At 37.4% G+C, this 20,171-nt stretch overlaps 1 protein-coding gene across 1 annotated transcript in view; it reads left to right on the plus strand.

Moving 5' to 3' along the window:
* Positions 1 to 20,171, plus strand: part of LOC136032212 (protein phosphatase 1D-like) — a 54,476-nt gene that overhangs the window by 25,034 nt on the left and 9,271 nt on the right. Inside the window, exon 4 of the mRNA XM_065712421.1 lies at positions 3,011 to 3,231. Within this exon, the coding sequence (XP_065568493.1) occupies positions 3,011 to 3,231 (221 nt within the window). The remainder of the gene's footprint in view (positions 1 to 3,010; positions 3,232 to 20,171) is intronic.

A 20,171-nucleotide genomic window follows, 5' to 3' on the forward strand; every position in this document is an offset into this window, starting at 1 on the left:
ATTATCACTAAGCCATTTTATGATCTTGGGGAGGAAGGCGAGATTTCAGAACTACTATCAAAGTAACAATATCAAAGTTAAAAAATAGAAAAGAAAAGAAAACATCAAAGTAAGCAAGGTATCAAAGTCACAATAAGCAACTTGCACCACAAACTGAAGTTGCCACATAAATTGCTAAAACCAAGTATCAAAGTAGTAAAAGTAACAATAAGCGAGGAGGATATTCGGATGTCGAATTGATGCTAGGGGATACCGGGGTGGCTGTACACAACCTTCCATCGGTGGCCCTGTTTTCACTAATCTTAGTGCACAGCTAGCAGTGCATCCAGGAGATCCAGAATCAAGCATGCCATCTCTTATTAATAAATAACCTAAAAAAAGGAAACTAGAACTTTCAATTACTAATCAAGCCCTCAGAAGTGTATACGACTACGTCTTCCATAAACACATCTTCCCCTTTGGGCATAAGTTAAAACCTTCCCCCGGGCTGGAGGGGGGGGGGGAATGTTGAACCCGAGTGGTTTGTCATCTGATTGTTGGACTATTTAAAACTCAATGGCTATGTCAAAATTTTGATCAGGATACGTTTTGGAAAAGAGGGTGTGTTGGGGGTGGGGGAGATGTCATTTTTGATGAATCTTTAAAGGTAACTAGAACTTTCAATTTCCAATCAAACGAGCCATCTTTGAAGTTTATACGACCACCCCTTACAATAAACCTTATATGCTCCCGGGAAATAACTTACAAGTAATTGCCCCCGGACTCCAGGGAGTCGTGTTGACCCCGTGGTTTTCGTTATTTGATGTTTAAAGTATCTTGAACCGAATAGGTATATCGAAATTTTGATTGGGTGCATTCGGGAAAAATGGCTTTGGGAGGGGCCTCTGATCACTTTTGACTCCTATTAAGGGCACTAGAATTCCGATTTACAATCGAATGAGCCCCCTACGAAGTTTATACGACCGTCCCTTCTATAAGAATTTTATATGCCCCTGGGTCATAATTATTTACAACGCTTCCTCCAGGTTCTGGGAGGGATGTTGTTCGATCTTTGGTTTATTTTGAACAAAATGTCTATATAAGACATTCAATCAGACGTATTTGGGGAAAATAGGGTTTGGTAGGGGGGGGTGTCTAGTTACCATCGGATCACTTTTGACTCTTAAAAATGAAATCATAACTTTCAATGTCCAATCAGTTGAGTCCCCTCCGAAATCTATACAACCACCTCTTCCATAAAAACAATATACCCCCAGGGCATAAGTTACAACCCTTCCCCCGGAGTCGGGGGGGTATGTTGACCCCGAAGTTTTGTTATCTGATTGAAAAGAAATCTGGCTGTCTCAAAATTTTGATCAGATGCATTTGGAGAGAAGAGGGTGTGTGTGTGAGGGATAGATGCCCTCTTATCACTTTCTACTCATAATTCCGACCGCTTTTAACTCATACTTATAAGATAACTAGAGCTATCAATATCAAATCAAATGAGCCACTTCTGAAGTTTATACACACATCCCTTTAACACACTTGCCCCAGGGCTCTGGGGGGGGGGGGTTGTGTCTACCCTAGAGTTTTTGTTAACTGACTTTTGAGCTATTTTCAACAAAATGACCATCCCAAATTTTTATAGGATGGATTTGGGGGAAAAGGGGCTTGTGGAGTGGGGCTAGTTTCCCTCCGATCTTTTTTTCTTTTAAAAAGTGAACTAGAATTTTTTATCTCCTTTCAAACGAGTCCTCTCCGAAGTTTATACGGGTATCCCCTCCATGAGAACCATATATGCCCCCAGGGCATAACTTACTACGCCTGCCCCCAGGCCCTAGGGGGTTGTGTCGACTCTGGAGTTTTTGTCGTCTGATTTTTAACCTTTTTTTAAGAAAATGGCTGTTTCAAATTTTTATCGGATGCATTTGGAGAAAAAAGGCGCGTGCGGGTGGGGCTAGTTGTCCCCGATCATTTTTTACTCTTAAAAAGGGCACTAGAACTTCCGATTTCCAATTGAATGAGCCCCATCTAAAGTTTATACGATCACCCATTCTATATTAAGTGGCTCTAAAAAAAATAATAAAAACATTGAAGCTTATGGCGTGGGGGGGGGGGGGGCTAGTTGCCCTCGGATCTGTTTTGACTCATAAAAAGTGAATTAGAACTTTCAATTTCCAGCCAAATTTGCCCTCTCTGAAGTTTATACGAGTATTCTTTCCATAAGAACCATATATGCCCCCAGGGCATAACATACAATGCCTGCCCCAGGGCCCTGGGGGGCTATGTCGACACCGGAGTTTTTGCTATCTGACTTTTGAATTATTTTTATGATGCACTAGGGAAAAAAGGGCATGGGGTGGGCAACTCGTGGTGGAGAGGGGGCAGTTGCCCTCCGATCATTTTTAACTCTGAATAAGGCACTAGAACTTCTGATTTCCAATCAAATGAGCTCCTTCCAAAGTTTATACGACCCCCCTTCCATATGAAGTGCTCCTGGGAAAAAATAAATAATAATAAAACATTGGAGCCGTATGACCTTTACTATAGGCAATGATATAGTGTTGCCTCCGATTAATTATATCCCTAACTATTTGACCTTGCTCACCTTTTTTTGCTAAACCTGATTGCAAAATTTATATTTATCAGTAGATTGTTAGTTCTCAAAATCTTCCCAATATGAGAGTTAGCACGGTCGGGCTAGTCGTCTTTATTTTAAGAGATTATAACCCTAATTCTTGACTTTACCTTTTGGCTCAAGACAAACAAAAAGTTTCTCCAAGTTAAACATTGGTAGGCTTTCAAGTTTTTGATAACTTATGTGGATTATACTACAAATTGTCTGCCTTTTCGCACTGAATTTACTAAACTTAAATTTTGACACACTTGGGCAATGCACCTAGTTTCAGGAAAGGCACAAATATATAACCACCTTATTTTGTTGAGATTTTTCAAGAAAAAATTAATGTTTAGTTTAAGGCGTTGTTCCTATTTTCTTATAGTTAAAATTACTGGTCGAATATTATAGGTGATTTTTGGAGCTATAATTCAGCTCTCGACGAATTTGTTGTTTCTCCTTTTCCTGATGTCCATGTCTATCCAATTGACATAGGCAAACACAAATGTTTGATCCTCGGTACAGACGGTCTTTGGAACATGTTATCTCCAGATGATGCAGTCACAATTGTATGGTATGCTGATACTGTTAATGAAGAGAATAGTAGGACGCAAGCACCTGATAGGATGGTGGTATGTCTTTTCTTTCCTTTCTTTTTAATATTGTTGTTTTCACAGTGTTAAATCCGTACAAATAACAAAGTGTCACTGTGTTAAATCCGTGTTTTACGAAAAGAAAACGAATTCAAAAATGATTATTTCTAGGGAATTTTTGAGAATTATTATTTCTAAAAGATGAAAACCAGCAAACTACTCAATATTTGACACTTGCTGGATTATTGCTTTTGAAGCCTTGCTATAATAACTTGGGAGTACTCATAATAGCAACTCATATAAATAAAGAGGAATGGTGATTTTTATTTCAATGGTCAAGTAAAAGGTATAGGGGTATATTTTGGACCATCTGTTGCTGGTTTTGAGTCATCAAAACATTAAAAATTCCTGTGTAGATATAACTTGACGAGGAGCATCAAACGTCCATTAGGCTGGTGAAACAGAGACTAAAAGTAGTAAGAAAATACCCTGACAATGGCTCTATTCTCTTTACTGGCTAGGGTACTGCCATACCCTAGACAAACATGAGTATAGGAAGCTTACGGTTAAATAAAATCCTACGTACCAGGCAGAAAACCATCCTGACAACAGTGCTCTATTCTCTTTACTGACTAGGGTACTGTCATACTCTAGATAAAGCCATGAGTGTGGAGAGCTTACGGTTTAAATAAGTTTTGTAGCACCCCCGTGAGTTTTGTAGCGCAAAGGCTGAGAAACTGACTGAGAACAGCTTTAAAGTGCACCAAAAAATTGTTACATACAAGTAGTGAACACAGGGATCGTATTCCAGTTTAATTTTACCATGCTGACTAATTCCTATTACTGCCATTCCCTTAACATCCTTACTGGTGGCATAGGTTTAATGATATATTTCATTCGTTAACTAAGACAAGTTTTATGTTTAATACATGGTAAATCGGTCATGTGTTTAAAGGGAATTTATTATTTCTAGAGATCTCTATTGTGTAAAGTGTTCGTTAGACCTACAAACACTTGGACCACTTTGTTAGCCAACCTTGCTGAAGCTCTTCATTGTCATGCAAATTACTTGCTATTAATGCCACTTTTCCTCAATATCCTTATCAATTAGAAATCTTTCACGACAAAATTTTTTCGTTTCACATCAAATAATCTAGGCTAAAGGTTTTTTATTTTAAATATTTTGTATTTTAGACTTATTTCACAAATTCATCTTAGGTAATGTGAATTATGTAAGCTACGTAATCATTAATTATGTAAACTAAGGAGGAGGGTACAATTTATTTGTAGTGTGGGACAAAATCGTCAGATGCAGTAGATACGACATGAGCGACGACAAAACGATATTTGATAGATGGCGTTGATGTCTTGATGAATGAAAATTCTCTGCGTGATCTTTACGTGGATAAACACAGTGAACAAAGTTTTACACGATTGTAGTTTCATTTTTAGAAATAGGTTTATGAAAGAAAAAGGTTGACTTAGTGTCTAGGAACAACTTTAAGCAAGTGACTTGTTCAAGTGACCTGCATCAGGGAAAAACAAATTAACACAAAATGTTGAAAACTAACGAAGTTTATAGCGATATCTCTATTTTTAGAAACGTGAAAATTCTAACTTTTGCCAATCTTGTTTGGCCTCGTCTCCATTTACAAAGAGATTTTACTATACCAAAATTTAGCTAGCGCTAATTTGAGCCAATCAGGGCCTGTCATCGAGCTTTTCAGCGAATCAGAAAATTTCATGAAAATTCGATTGACTCAAATTTGCATTAGCCAAATCTCAGTATTAGTAAAATCTAATTTTCTAGAATGTATTACAGAACAGAGTCAAAATATTCTTCGAAAGGGGGAACTCGATTGGTTGGGCAGTTTGCGCCGATAGTTAACCTAGGATTTTGCCAGCATTCAATAATTTTAGCCTATTAAAACTGACTGGTCATTTTTTGCCTCTGCTATTTACTACTGTTAGTACTTTACCGTACTACTACTATTATACTGTTATTGTTTTTAATATTTATATTACTCTTATTTAACAGTTTTTTCTCTTTTACTCGTGTATGTTAATTTTTTTTTTGTACCTGTTGTATGTACAGATGATAGATAGACTTGTCTATCAACAAATGAAATAAAATTATTTTCATACAATCCTAAAAAGGGCTTATGCCATACTCGCCTCTCACTCACTCGGACTATCTGTATTGGCTTTTTCTAAAATTAGCCATGGCTTGATGCCCACAACTACTTGATTTTAATTCGAGTCCTTCGGCCTCGACCATGTCCGTTAATTTTGAATAAAAAACAAGTAGTTGTGGGCATGAAGCCATGGCTAATTGTAGAAAAAAAAGCCAAGGCAGATAGTCCGACTGAGTGAAAGTTAGGCTCATAAGCTCTTGTTAGGATTAAGTAAATAACCATAAGAAGAACACAGTATCAATTACTGCATTTTTTTTTAATGCGGAAACAAAATTGTGTAAATTATTATATGAAATGATTTAAAACATTGGAGTACATTGTAACATAACCTCTATTCAAGCAGTTGGCGATGCTTTCACTTAAGTATTTACTAAAGATAAACGCTGAAATGGTAGAATCCTAGATTAGGGGCATTTGTTGACCCTGGATTGTAGTTGAGTTAGGTGAATGGAACTGAGGAATGGACCCAGAGGCTTAATGATCCCCTGGAAGTTATTTTGAAGTACCTTTTTGATTGTTACCATCCGTTTTAGGTGACAGCTCTAAAAAGGTTTAACTTCGGTCAAATAGACAAGCAGTATTGAAATTTCAAATTGTTCTTGTTGGGAATAAAAAAGAAAGGAAGAATGATTGGAAAATATGTCATGAGCTTTGCACGTGTCAACATGATAAAATCAAGGTTGCTTAATTGTTTATTTTTAATTTAAGATTTCAACATATTTAATACTCCATCAGTAAATATAGCCACATGGTAAATAGGTAAGAACCATGAAAATATTTCGAAGCAAGGTTGATAGTCTTTAGAAGGATTTAAAGCTTAAAAGCTCGAGAATGTTGAAAGTTACAGTCTGCGAGGCAGGGTATGGAGTAATTCTTGTCAAGTTTGCAGAGTGGGAATACGAACCACCCTCTTTTTATTCTTAATAGTAAATAATTCCCATGCTTCCCTTAATGCTACGCAGTTTACGTGCAATTATATCCACCTATGATATAAAACTGTGGTTGGAATATTAAAATTATGGTTCTCTGTATACCTTTTTTTAAAGCTGATGTTTTGTGTGCTTTGTTCATTCAATGAAAAAGCTCATTTTTTTTCTGACCTAAAACTAGCTTCGATCTGCCAACAATAATGTAAATTCTACAGGGTCCTTGTTTTCAAATTACCTTTTACCTTGTTTTGCCATTTGCAACTTTGAATTTCTTAATGTCTAATCATGAATTTAATTTGAAAAATTGAAACCCTAAGGGCCTGTCCCCTAATTTAAATCAGTGAAAAAATGTTCTCTCTGAGTTACCACGGCCTACCTTTTTTTACTATTGTATTTTTTTTACTTACTTTTATATTACTATTGGTATCTGAATTACTATATAAGCGATTTTTCTACTCTCTCTTTTGACGTTTAAGTTAAAAGAACACAATGTTGAAAAGAGTAAAAAAAACTAAACAATTGAGCATATTCAAACATAGTGTAACCCGAAGACATACCATTGGTCATTTTTCTAATGACCCAATTTTACGTACTCCATGCAAGAATATACTAGTACGAATTGTGATATTCACTGTTAAAGGACTTGCGTAAAAATGAGAGAAATCAACAAATGTATTTTTTTAATCCTCGCGCCTAGTCCTACTCTTGGAATGCTCCTTAATTCTCATGCACCCTCAGCTGTCTTTACAATTTACTCTTTGGATCTACCTCGATGCAAAGAATCTGATTTCGTTGGGGAAAGAGCACTGGTGTTATTAATAAGCTTGTTCCTAAATTTCACATTTTAACGAGATATCCCGTCCTCCGAATCATCTTCACAGAACTGGTTTTTAATGGGAGGACTTCTCTAGACCGTTGTAAGAAAAGAATAAAGAAAACTTATTCATCAAGATAATTGAACTAATTTTAGGTTTAATAACTTTTCTAAGACGATCATATCCTAGAGAATCGTGTCCTTTGTCGTTTGTTGGCATTTTTCCTTATGAAAAAAAAAAAAACACTTTTGTTAACTATATTGGTTTTTGGCCAATAGAGGTAAGTTGGTTCGCAAATATGGAGAAGTTGCGTTGTATTTTGTCAGCCACGCATACAATTATTATTCCGTAAGGAAATCGTAGATTCATAAAAATAGGCGAATAATGGGAAAATTACAGCAACTAAGGGGTAAAAATTGCAAAAAATACTGAGGATTTTTAGGGGACTTGGATGTAAGACGTACACAATAATTTGTTCGGGATGGAAGGCGACGAAACTTAGAAAAAAAAAACTAGATGAATTATCTGGAATAGTTAAATAATCAAAGGGACATATTGGTATTTCCAGGGTAGCAGAGGTCGAAATTACCCTCTCCCCCTTTGAAAAGAATTAGAAGATAAAACATTATCTACCTTCCAGGGTAGCAGAGGTCGAAATTACGCCTCCCCTTTTGTCGCTGCGTGCCTGTCGGACCTGAGCCACCCTACCTGTGTATAAATCAGACATACAAAAGTTGTTTTGTTTGGGAGAATAATCTTGGCTTTATTCTTCATAAAGGTCTTGGGTGCAGCAGTGGGTGGCTAGTAGGTGGGCCAGTACCTAAATTCGAAAACATTATTTTCGAGGGAAGGTGGAAGGGACTAACAATTCAGATTAGTCTCCGGTTTATCCTTTGTAGATGTTTAAAACTCTATTGTCCTTCCTTATACCAAAAAATATGATCATAATTGTCAGCTTTTTCAAGAATTTCGCATATTTTTAGGAATATAGCTTAAAAATTGCAAACTTATATGTCACTTGCACAGAATAAGCTTGCAGTTTGGCAGCTTGTAAATTTACGCATAAGTTATATTTGGTTGTTCCTTCTCTTCAAACAGTTTTAGAACAAAACATGTAAAAACAATGAGAGAGAAAAATCCGACTTAAGGTCAAATAAAAGACAAATAGTCCTAAAGAAAGCAAAGGAATGAAAGGAAAAGATAAAACGTAAAATGCAAAATAATGAGGATAACGGAATCTAAATATAAGATAAGGGCTTACTTTTGTAAACTTAGAACGTAACTACTGCCAAGTCATCTAAAATAGAATAAAAGAATGATTGTAGCAAAACAAACGACACTTAGTTGGACACAAAACTAATTCAAATTAAATACTGCTGTAGTTTAAATTTCTATTGCTTACTATATTGCTTAGATATTGCTGTATGCTTAGAATTGCAACTTGTTAATAAGTAATTGAATTTGTGCCATTTCCCTAAAGGATGTGCCTAAAATTATCCTTAGACATTTTCCCTGCAAATTGTATGCCATATACTTATTAACAAATATATGGCACAAATCTTCTTTGGTTTTACCGATCTTAAGCTATACTTCCCAAAATCATCTTGGTTACCTCAAGTTCTACCTTAAACGAGTTCTTTGCTCTCAAATACATTACCAAATGGAAATTGTGAATTTAGATTGACGTCGTTAATTCAATTTTAGCTCGGTGTACATTTTCAGATTAATATGCTGTCTTTAAAGCTTAAGCAAAATCATTCGAAGCTTAAGTGATTTAACTGAATGTGTCAGCTCTTCTCAGAATCTTCCTAGCTCTATGCTCGTCTTTGTAGAACTGCTGAAATAAGATCTAACCAAATAGTTGGTGAGCTAAATGTTAAAATATTACGGGAATTCTAATTCAACACTTAAAAAGCCTTACGAGTTAGTAATCGTTGGTTTACTGCTAAGTCGTGGCAGTATGAGAATTGTACTAGAGATTTAATCTAAACTTGTAAACCAAAAAATAAATTATACATACATTCAGACGGAGCAAAAGTTTTAATTTCGAAGTTTTGGATTCTATTGACTTTAATGGACGTTGCAATTCAGGAAACAATTGGGTACATATTCTGTCATTTTGTTAAAAAAATTCCTTACCGAGATACATTCTAGGCAATTAAATTTCGGTGAAAATTAAACTCCTACCATTTGCCCCCTCCCCTCTCCACCTTTTGTGCTGATAAGGATGGGAATATAATATTTTCTTTCTCAGAAACAATTGCAATAAAATGAGATGTATTCCCATGTAGCACCCATATTAAAGGAATAGGCCAAACGACTTCCCTCGAATGAAAGAAATTTAGAGATTAATTCTCCCCCATGGTAAAAAGAAGCGAATAAACTCGCATTAGTGATACTCTCGGAAAATATGCTAAATTTCGTATTTAGTTAGATAAGAGCTCAAAACTTCTGGATGAAGGTTCTCTGATATGCTGAATTTGATGGTGTAACCATTCAAGATCACTCGTTTCCTGTGGGATATTTGTCCCTTTTTGGAAAATCAGGAATATTTTCTCAGATCCGTAACTTTTTTGGATAACTTTAAACTTAACGAATTTTATATATTCAGAAGCACCATAAAATGTCGATTCTTTTGATGTAGGCTATGTGTTGTTTTCAAGATTCTTTTTGTAAAATTTCGGTTATTCTTAGCACGACTCGCTTCGTACTTATAGTTTGTTGCCACGAACCTTTGGAGAATTCGGTTTTTAATTTTGTATGTATCTGCTTAAAACCTAAGTTTGCAGGCGTTTTTATGGTACAAAATAGCATTGTGTAACTTCAACATAATTTAACTTTGTTTTTAAAATATAAATGGGTAATTATGTAAGTAAGGAGTGACCCAACTCAGTAGTAACCGAAGCTCTGAAAACCAGGATTTTGATACCAATAGATATATCAAAAGAATTGAATTTTTATGCTGATTACGAATATATAAGTTTCATTAAGTTTGGTTTAACCAATCAAAGGTTACGAGCCTAAGAAAATTTGCCTTATTTTCAAAATAGGGGAAAATACACCTTTAAAGTCACAGAATCTTAATGAAAAACATACCATCAAATTCAGCATATCAGATAACCCTACCATAGAGGTTTCAAGCTTCTATCCGAAAAAAATGTGGAACTTCGTATTTTTTGCCAGAAGAAAGATCACGTAAGCGTTTTTATTCTTTTGTTTCCCAGAGGTGATCTTATCGATCCAGCAGTCCAGCAGTCATTTGAACGGAATTAAAAGTTATAGTGCCTCTTTTAAGTGTCCATAAAGATTGGAGGGTAACTGGATCCCCTCCCACGCCCATTTTCCCCCAAAATGATCTAATCAAAATTTTGAGATAACCATTTTGTTTAATATATTTGAAAGATCAAATAATTGTGTCTTTTGGTGTAAAATGATCCCTCACAGTCCGTGGGCAGAGGCTTGTAAGTTACAAAATCCGCCCATTGTTTACGTATAGCATTTATTATTGGGAAGTTTACAGCCAATTTCTGGGGGGAGGGGGGTTTTGCTTGGGGTGGATCTCAATGGGGAAAAGTCTTCCCAAGGGAAATTTCTAGGAAGTGAATATTCCCATGTAAATGTCATACTGGGGGGTTGACAGAATTACTATGCGAAATTCTTTTTAATTGTCTTAAAATCTCTTTGCCAAATATTTTATGTGGAGATGTTCCAGGGGAATTATCCAGGGGCTTTTTTCCGCGTGTTTTGTTTTCTGGAAAATAATTTCCACGGAAAGGGGCATTTCTGGAGGGATAAAAAAAACTGATTAGAAATTAAAGTGTTATTCTGATGAAAGAATGCCACGAAGGATTTTCCAGGGAGCATCGTCAGCAAGCAATTTTACAGGGAGGGGGATTCTCAGTGAGTATGGAACTATCTTGAGGGCTTTTGACCGGGGGGGGGTGTACTTTGCGTTGGATGAAATTTCCACGGAAGAGTTTTCCATGAGGGGGAGGGGTATATTTTATAGAAGGTGAGCCAGATTTACCGGTATTATTTGAAAAACGAACATAAATTATTCTATATATGAAGGATTGTCCCTTCTCAATACCTTACTCTTTACGCTAAAGTTTTACTGTTTACTAAAATTGAAACACGGGGGATGTTTAATTAGAATAGGAAGCTTTTTTAAAATTGCTAACATCTTGAGCATAAAGAGCAAGGTGTTGAGGAAGGGGCAACCCCTTAATATCGGAATAGATCTTTTAAAATTAATGTGCAATTTCGTTTATTTTTTCATTTATGGTGATCCAAATTTGAGCCTGTATAAGTTGAAAAACGTTTCGGAAATTAATTAAAAAAAGGGTTTTCTTTAACTGAAAGTAAGGAGCGACATTAAAACTTAAAACGGACAGAAATCATTCCGTAGATGAAAATGGCTGTCTCCTCCTCAGCACTTCGCTCTTTACGCTAAAGAGTTTTATTGTTTTAAAAAGTAGAGTTGTGACAAAGAGTTAAAATTTAGCGTAAAGAGCGAGGCGTTGAGGATGGAACAGCACTTTTAATATACGGAATAATTTCTGTTCGCTTTAAGATTCAATGTTGGTCCTTCTTTAAAGTAAAAAAAAATTGCTTTTTTAATGTAATTCCCGTTTTAACATTTTTGGTTTCTTTCTACAATGTTTTGTCGTTACTAACCGTTTAGTATCATGATTAGTTAGATATTCTGCACTATTTCTTTAAAGAATTTATATTTGTGAACTTTTCTTTCTCCTCCAGTCATTCTTCTTCCCATTTTTAAAGCATGACAATAAGGTACACTTTCAGCTAAATGATAGATGAAAAGGCTTCTCATAGTTTTACCCCCCCTCCCAGTTCCTGAAGCAAGATCCACTGTTAAGCCCTGAATCATTTTTAATTATGGTTTTAAGTAAGAAACTGAGCCCTGAGAAATGAATTTTCCTCTGAAACGATTTCCCGGGAAAGGATTATTAGTGCTTTTAAGTTTGGTTTTCGACATTCCCGCTGGTTCTCTGTAAATGACACTTGTTTGATCTTCCCCAATCCGGACTGGGATTTAATCCGACATTAACATGAGCGCCTTCATTTACGTTAGAAGGGATTTTACAAAGTCTAAAGAACGGAAAATCAAATTAATTTGCCATTTTGCTTGAAATTCCCCGGAATTCATCTTGTAAATCCCTTTGTTAGTTGAAGGGATTTAATTCAGCATGTGAGATGTTTTTTTTTCCTTTGAATGTCTTGAATCCGATTCAATCTTTGCTATTGAATTTCTATAGCAAACAAAGGTATCAATGATATTGTTTTGTAAATCCCTAATCAAATTATTGATTAAAAGATGATTGTCAGTGTCTGACTATTGAACAAAATGAATGAGGTAAAGGTGAAAGAACAGATGGTTCGAAATTCCCCGTAGTTTAATAATCGTATAATTGTTAGTGGAATTGATTCTTTAGATAGTAATTCGGGTTGGTGCTCCCGTGCAACCCGGGTCAGCTGTGTTTGTACGACGATCGTAACCGCTGTCACTTTAACGCTCAATATCATCGTCATCATCATCATAGCCGTCATCTTAAACAGTCTTAACGTCAGTACAATCTCCACGCCCTCCAAATGCATCATATTCATCATCAACACCACTGCATCCACGACGATCTAGATAGTCGCTGCCATCATTCATGTGCACATTTAATTGACATGCTCTAGATGGCCAAATAGGCTAAGATTTCCTCTTTTTTTAACACCTAAAAATCTTGATGATCTGTTGTAATTGTCTGATTCAATCATCAAGAATCTTCTGGCGTCAGGCTAGATCAAGTTCTAGCAGTTACTGATAAGCACTATTATTTTCACGAGGATCATTATTATTGAATGAATGAATGTATTTTATAACCCATCAAATAACACAAAGGCATGGCGATGGAGTATCAAAAAAAGAAAACAAAGAAGAAGAAAGACACATTCAAAAATAGGAACAAATATATACAAAATAAAAACACGAACAAACTAGGCTTTTCAAAAAAGTAAACCACTCCAAGGGTGGCAAACCTCTTTTGACGACAATTTTACACATAAATTATCAAGCTGTACGATCGGGTCGAGAACTCCGTAATTTTGTTTCAGTACGGTGTTACGGGACCATATCAAAACACTCAGAAGAAACTTCGCATAACGAAAAAATAGCTTTCTAATCTGCTTCTTATCACTTTCATTCAGAATAACTGTCAACATAATTATTGCCACCGCCACCATCATTGTAACTATCCTGGCTTGTTAATAATAGATGTTTATTCTATTTTCTTCGAGAAACGTTTTTCAAAACAAAAGTTTTCAAAAAATAATAATAATAATAATAAGCCATAAAAAACCTCTGACGAGCAGAAGAAAAAGTTTAAAACAATTTGAATTTACAACAAATAGAAAATTACTGTCAATGAGTGAATGAAACCTAAAACAAGCAATGATCAAAATGAATAGTCACATCAAACATAAAAATAGCAGACACTGACGTGATGACATGCATCCTAAAACAAACAGAAATCAAAATAAATAATCAAATCAAACTTAAAATACCAGAAATGACTGCAAACAGGAGTAAGCCTACTGCTGCCTAAACCCTCTAGAAGCCAGAGCGCCTCTCCTCCTTCCTTCTCCGACACTACCTTAGATTTTCAACCCTATCCACCTGGCTCTATTTCTAACATATTGCAAATATGGACTTTTAATAACTTCAATGCGCATAGTGCCTTTTTATTTAGCTCTATCCTTTCCTCCAAGACATAATTGAACTTTTGTGTAACACCCCCACCCCCACCTTAACACCCGCTGAAACTTTTAACTTTATACACCGAATCGTTCTCGTGATATTATAGGTACTTGATTTTGATAACCTGGTAAAATGCAGAGTGTCTTGATTTATCTTGCTACTTACCTATGCATTGGTTTTAAGTCATCTAAGACCTCATTGTGCAAAACATTTTAGTGGACAAGTGGCAAAATCGTTGTAGTCCCCTCCCCCTAAAAAGAAATTTTATGTCTCCTTGCTCCACCGTCCTCTTCACTTCCTTTCCACGACAATAACTGAAAATCTCAGCCTCCCCCTCCTTTCCATTCCTTAGATATTATTGTATGATGTTTTGCTGACCTGCGTGAACATACTTTCTTTTGATTTACCTCCAGATCTTTTTTCCAAAACTAAAATTAGAATCCATTTGATCCCCTTCTCTGACATCTCCTGAAAGTTTTAGCTACGTGGCCCAAGCCAATACCGAGATATTTCGAATAATTTAAAAACTCAAGTGGACGTCTCGTAAGTCTTGTGAATTGCTCAGTTCCGCGTGTCGTCTCTAAAGTGTATCTTTGGGAAACAGGGAAATCTTGGCCTAGCAGACGATCACCAAGAGCTCCAAACTGATCGAACTAAGCCAGACCATGGTCGCCTTTTGAAATGAAACTTATCCGTGAGCAATGGACAATTTACTTAATTTAGGAGCGCTTCCCCTGGGGCTGTAGGTGTAATGTTGACCCCGAATGTGTACTTGTTGAATCCGTCGACATTTTCGGAAAAAAACTCATATATCTCAATATTAATATTTCAAAACTTAGATTCGTTATCATGGGGGCTACGTGAAGTCGGGTAGCCAAGGCTCGAAATTAGTCCCTAAAAGTCTCTAGTACCTTTTTCGTCCCAAGTCCCTTTTTATGCTGAAAGTCCCTTAGCTCCCCTAAAAGTCACTAAAATTCTCTATTTGGGAGCATAGTATTTTGAAACATGAAATATGATATATTTGAGACCCTATTCAGATAATATAGCCTCTCCACAAAGCTGGTTGTACTTAGCTCTTGGTTACGCCATCGCAGTTCAGCAAAAAGCAACAAAATAGTGGGAACTTCGTCAGCACAAAATTGGCCTATATGGTGGATGGAATAGATGGTTTATATTTTGGTGTTGTTCAAGGATAGAAAGTAACATTGGCCTATAGGGTATTTGGAATGGATTGGTCATATCGTGGTAAAGTTCAAGGATAAATAATTTCCTATAGCTTCATAAAATGAATCACACCAGTATGAATTTGTTCGCATTGACTTGTATCTCAGTGATACAAATTATATATTCTTTCCCTATAAAGGTTAGTTATTAAACTAATAGCAGGTTAAGTGAGAAGATGAGAGTATCCTGGGTGTGATATTCAGATTGGGAAAATATCTTGTACTCAGTGTTTTTCCTCCTGTTTTTAAACCTACTTGTCTTTAATATCTTCCAAGTGTATTTGGAAAGACAATGAGCAACTGCAAATTTTGTTGTTCCCGGTTAACTAAAGGAGGCATAAGTGGCCGAAAGACAAACGAAGGGTGTAGGATTGGTGATTGAATTTTCTTTTTACTGCAAAATATGCAGGGAAAACCTTAGCTGTCGCAAAGGTTTGTACACTTTGAAACAGTGTGCTTAGTTGGACGAGCATAAGAAACAGGTATTATCCGTTTCAATCCAGTATAGTCACGATTGTGTGGATCTGCTAGGGATCAGTCCCAATGACAAGAGCCATCAGCTAGTAATGGAAGTGAAACTCTTGAGATATTTCGTGACAAAGATGCTGCGTACAAAGCACAAATCATCTGGGTACTCAAGTCCTTGCAAGCTTCTATGTCTGCAGATTCGTGTGACGCAGTCATTGATTGATTTGAAGCGACGTTCCCTGGTAAGTTGTCACTCGGGATGTCCATGAGTGCGGAGAAAGCTATGTACTTGATAACTGATGCACGTCACCCACACTGTAAGCAGAGTCTTTTGCAGGATATAGGTGAAGTTCACTCTGTTCTTGAATACGATATAACTACAAACGGTTAAGGAAAAAAAAGAGCTGCAGATTAGAATAACTTTTGATCCACTTTAAGAGATCAAGTTGTGTGACGCCATCTGTTGTCGTATTTCATGGGACGTGCAAGTGGTAAGGATATTACAAAAAAGCTGATATCGTGCATTGGGAGCAAGAATTTACCTCTTGAAAGACTAATAATGATAAGTAGCAATGTGCCTAATATGAATAAAAAAGTATGGTTGCAAATGATTGATAAAGAAAAAGTGTTTGAAAGAGTTTCTGAACATTGGAATGTGTAACATCCATGTTGTGCGTAACGCATTCATGAAAGAGCCCCAGGAATTTGGCGAGAAGTCATTCAACTTAGTTGTCATCTTGAGGCATTTTTTCCTTGTTTGGCCTGTATGATGGAAGCATTCTGAGAATGCGAGAAAAGAAATGCGTCACATAAAATAGTTATATTCAGCAGGTCCCAACAAGGTGGCAAACACTGAGTTCTGCTGTTTTCTGAGCGATGGCTCCTTAGCCGGCACTCATGGTGTCGTCAGCAAAGTACCTCAAGATTGCAAGCTATCTAAAAACAAAGACATCTTTGCAGAGCTCGAATTCTTGCATTTATCGTCTGAGCTTTTTACGTAATTCACAGCAGCGTTTCAGAAGAACGAAGCCCTTGTGCACGCTCTTCATGCCGAGCTGAAAAACATCCTTCTCACTTGTTTGGCGAGACTCCTGAAACCCGACAAGGGTCGTATCTAGGATATTTTTCGGGGGGGAGGGGGACAATTTTTTTTTTGTAAAAACGTATCACAAATTTTTTATATTCATATTTGTTACGTTTTTGCGATTTGGTCAAACTTTTTTGGGGGGGAGGGGGCTTCCAACCCCGTAACCTGCTGATGAAATTTCTAACAGTTTGCGTGAGAACTTGGACAACTATTGTAGGTGAGTAGGTTGATCTTGTGTTAGATGCTCAGAAACTCACCTTGGTAGAAAGAAAAGGGTCCTGTCGGCGCGAAGGCATTTCAAGGATGCTGCCAAACACTTGATCAAGAAGCGCTCCATCTCTTTTAATAGCCTTCTCGAAGTGCTTAGGTGCCTGGATACCATGGAAAGGAAAAGAGCTAGAAGTCTTATCAGATACTAGCTGTTAGGGTGGCGCGAAGCGCCACCCCAACACCTAGTTGGTTGGGGCGCTTCGTGCCCCCCCAAGCCCTCCGCGCGCGTAAGTCGTTACGCGCCATTGTAGTTGTGTCCCTGTGTCCCCTATATATATATATATATATATATATATATATATATATATATATATATATATATATATATATATATATATATATGTCTATAACTACGTAAAACTTGCGAATATACAACATTCTTCGCTGTCCCATTGTCTGTGCACATAAATACACAGGTTTACCGACTCTTGAACATGCAACATATAATTGTCCATGGGAAAAACAATCCGTATTCAGATCTATACCTCATTATTCTAATGATTGCCCTTGAGCTTTGTTGATGGTGATTGCCAATCGAACGTTTCCTGTGTCCCCGTCGTCATTTATATATCCCCCCTGTGCCCCCGGCATCCCCGTTGTAGTTGTGTCCCTGTGTCCCGGTCGTCATTTATATTCCCTGTGTCCCGGTCGTCATTTGTGTCCCGGTGTCCCAGTCTGTAATTTCTGTTTGAGTGTCCCGGTCGTCATTTATATTTCCAGTGTCCCGGTCGTCATTTTTGTCCCGGTGTCCCAGTCTGTAATTTCTCTTTGAGTGTCCCGGTCGTCATTTATATTCCCTGTATCCTGGTCGTCATTTGTGTCCCGGTTGTCCATGGGAAAAACAATCCATATTCAGATATATACCTCATTATTCTAATGATTGCCCTTGAGCTTTGTTAATGGTGATTGCTAATCGAACATTCCCTGTGTCTTGGTCGTCATTTATATATCCCGCCTGTGCCCCCGGCGTCCACGTTGTAGTTGTGTCCCTGTGTCCCGGTCGTCATTTATATTCCCTGTGTCCCGGTCGTTATTTGTGTTCCGGTGTCCCAGTCTGTAATTTCTCTTTGAGTGTCCCGGTCGTCATTTATATTCCCGGTGTCCCGGTCGTCATTTGTGTCCCGGTGTCCCGGTCTGTAATTTCGTCAGTCGACAAACATGACGTGAGTCGACAAACAACTTCATGACGGCATAATGCTCAATCCTTATAGTGACGTCAGTCGACAAACATGCATGACGTCAGTCAACACACAACACACAAACAACTTATTTTTATATATGTAGATAGTTGTGCTTGCTCGATACGTCTCGATAGGAGTAAGTTTTGACAATGTTGAATGTAAGTCGATCTTGCTGCAAGTCGAGAACTCAGTAGAACCAACGCCTTCATACATCTACCATTACTGGCATCATATATTCTCTATGACGGATACTTTTGGTGGGTAGAAGTGTATATTTTATTGAAGCTTGTAAAAGCTGTTATGACATGATTGCACGGCTGCGCTGACGTAGAGAGTGGTTTTTCGCTCACACTTCTTCCGTCGGACAGAGTCTTTATGCCAGAAAGAGTCCTGAATGTGCAGCTGTGCGTGATTGAAGAATTGAACACATATGGAGGCAAACCTGAGTGGTTTTCTATTATCATAGAGTTGTTGACTTTGGCTAGGTTGGCATGGTCAAAATACCAAGAATATTTTGAGAGCAAGGTAAAAGAACAAACTACTGAACAAAGCGTCCAAGAGAAAGAAATGGAGCTGAACCATGTTCATATCTCTAGCAATACAAAAAAAGCGAGATAGACTTGAGGAATTATTGTAAGAAAATTGGGGCTCCGAAAAACAAAAACGAGCAATTGTTGATGTCCTCTTGAAAGAGGCCACCGATTGCTTGTGAAGAACGGTGGCCTGAAAGGATTCCGTAGACATCGCCAAAATCCCTACTAGATGATATCGCGAAAACACAAGAAGACGAAAAAACTAAGCAGATGAAAAAGAGTGGGCCGAAAGGGCATACAAAAGAAGAATTCAGACCTCATAAGAAAGTTCACTAATCTCTCAAAAAAGTTGAAATAGTGAAATGGGTCAGCTTGCAAGCTGAAGTCTTATGGATTTATTTTACTTGTTTCTTGTTTTGAAGTTGCTTTCCTTTTTTTTAACTAAACTCAACTGAAAATTTAAAAGGGGGGAAAAAATGGAGAAACAAAGACGACCGACCCGTCTCATGGGAAAATGAGTTCCTTCCGAGGCTCGTGAATATGATGATTCTTAGGGTGACTGTCACCGTTTCTGATTCATAAACAAAAGAATATTTTAATCATGAATGGTAATCAAAATCTCTTTTCACTTTGGTCCCTATTGGTTCCTTTTTTAACCCTAAAAGTCCCTTGACATGTCGTCAAGTCCCTTTTCTAATGAGAAGGAATCATTCCGAGCCCGATCGGGTAGCACAAAAGGGCAGAAAGGGGAGGCTGGCTGCCTACCATTCACTTTTTGCCCTTAAAAAGGACACAAAGAAATTCAATTTCCGATTTAAAAAAAGCCTCCTCACAAGTATCTATGACCACCACGTCTATACATAGTGGCTGAGGGAGAATTTGTTTGCCCTTTTCTGGGTTCCGTTTTAGGAAAACTATTTTTATTTTTATTTTCCATTTTGCATTGAGATTCCATAACCCCAAGTGCTTCGGATACAAGTTGTGATTCGAACCGAAATTTTCAAGCCCTTTTTAGTCCCCCTTTTTTGTGGGAGGGGGGGACCGTACCTGAAAACTTTTTTTGCACATCAGGTTCCTCTTGGCCCAAAAATTTGGGACCGTAAGTTTCAAGCCGATCAGAGAAAAAGATATTCGGCCTTTTCTCAAGGTCTTTGCCCTCTCCCCCAACTTAAAACAACACAACGTTTGATATTTTTTCGTTATGCGAATTTGCTTTAATTACGGCCTATGACCCAATGACTGTGGGTTAGGGGTGACTCTCTTGGAGTTATTTTTATGGGGCATTCACTGTTCTGATCAGAGGTTGTGGGATTACGGGGAGTAGCAAAAAAGGGCAGGGTAAGGGTGGATGATTGTCCTATAGTCCCTTTCCACTTCTATTACGGACACTAGAATTCTCAGTTTCCAGAGAAATGAGCCCCCTCACAAGTCTACGATCACATCTTCTGTACGAAGTGCCCGGGAAAAAACAAATAAATAAATCAAGCAGTTCGTGGCAACGAACTGTAGTAA

Source organism: Artemia franciscana, chromosome 10 (genome assembly GCF_032884065.1).
Source record: "Artemia franciscana chromosome 10, ASM3288406v1, whole genome shotgun sequence".
Lineage (NCBI taxonomy): Eukaryota > Metazoa > Arthropoda > Branchiopoda > Anostraca > Artemiidae > Artemia > Artemia franciscana.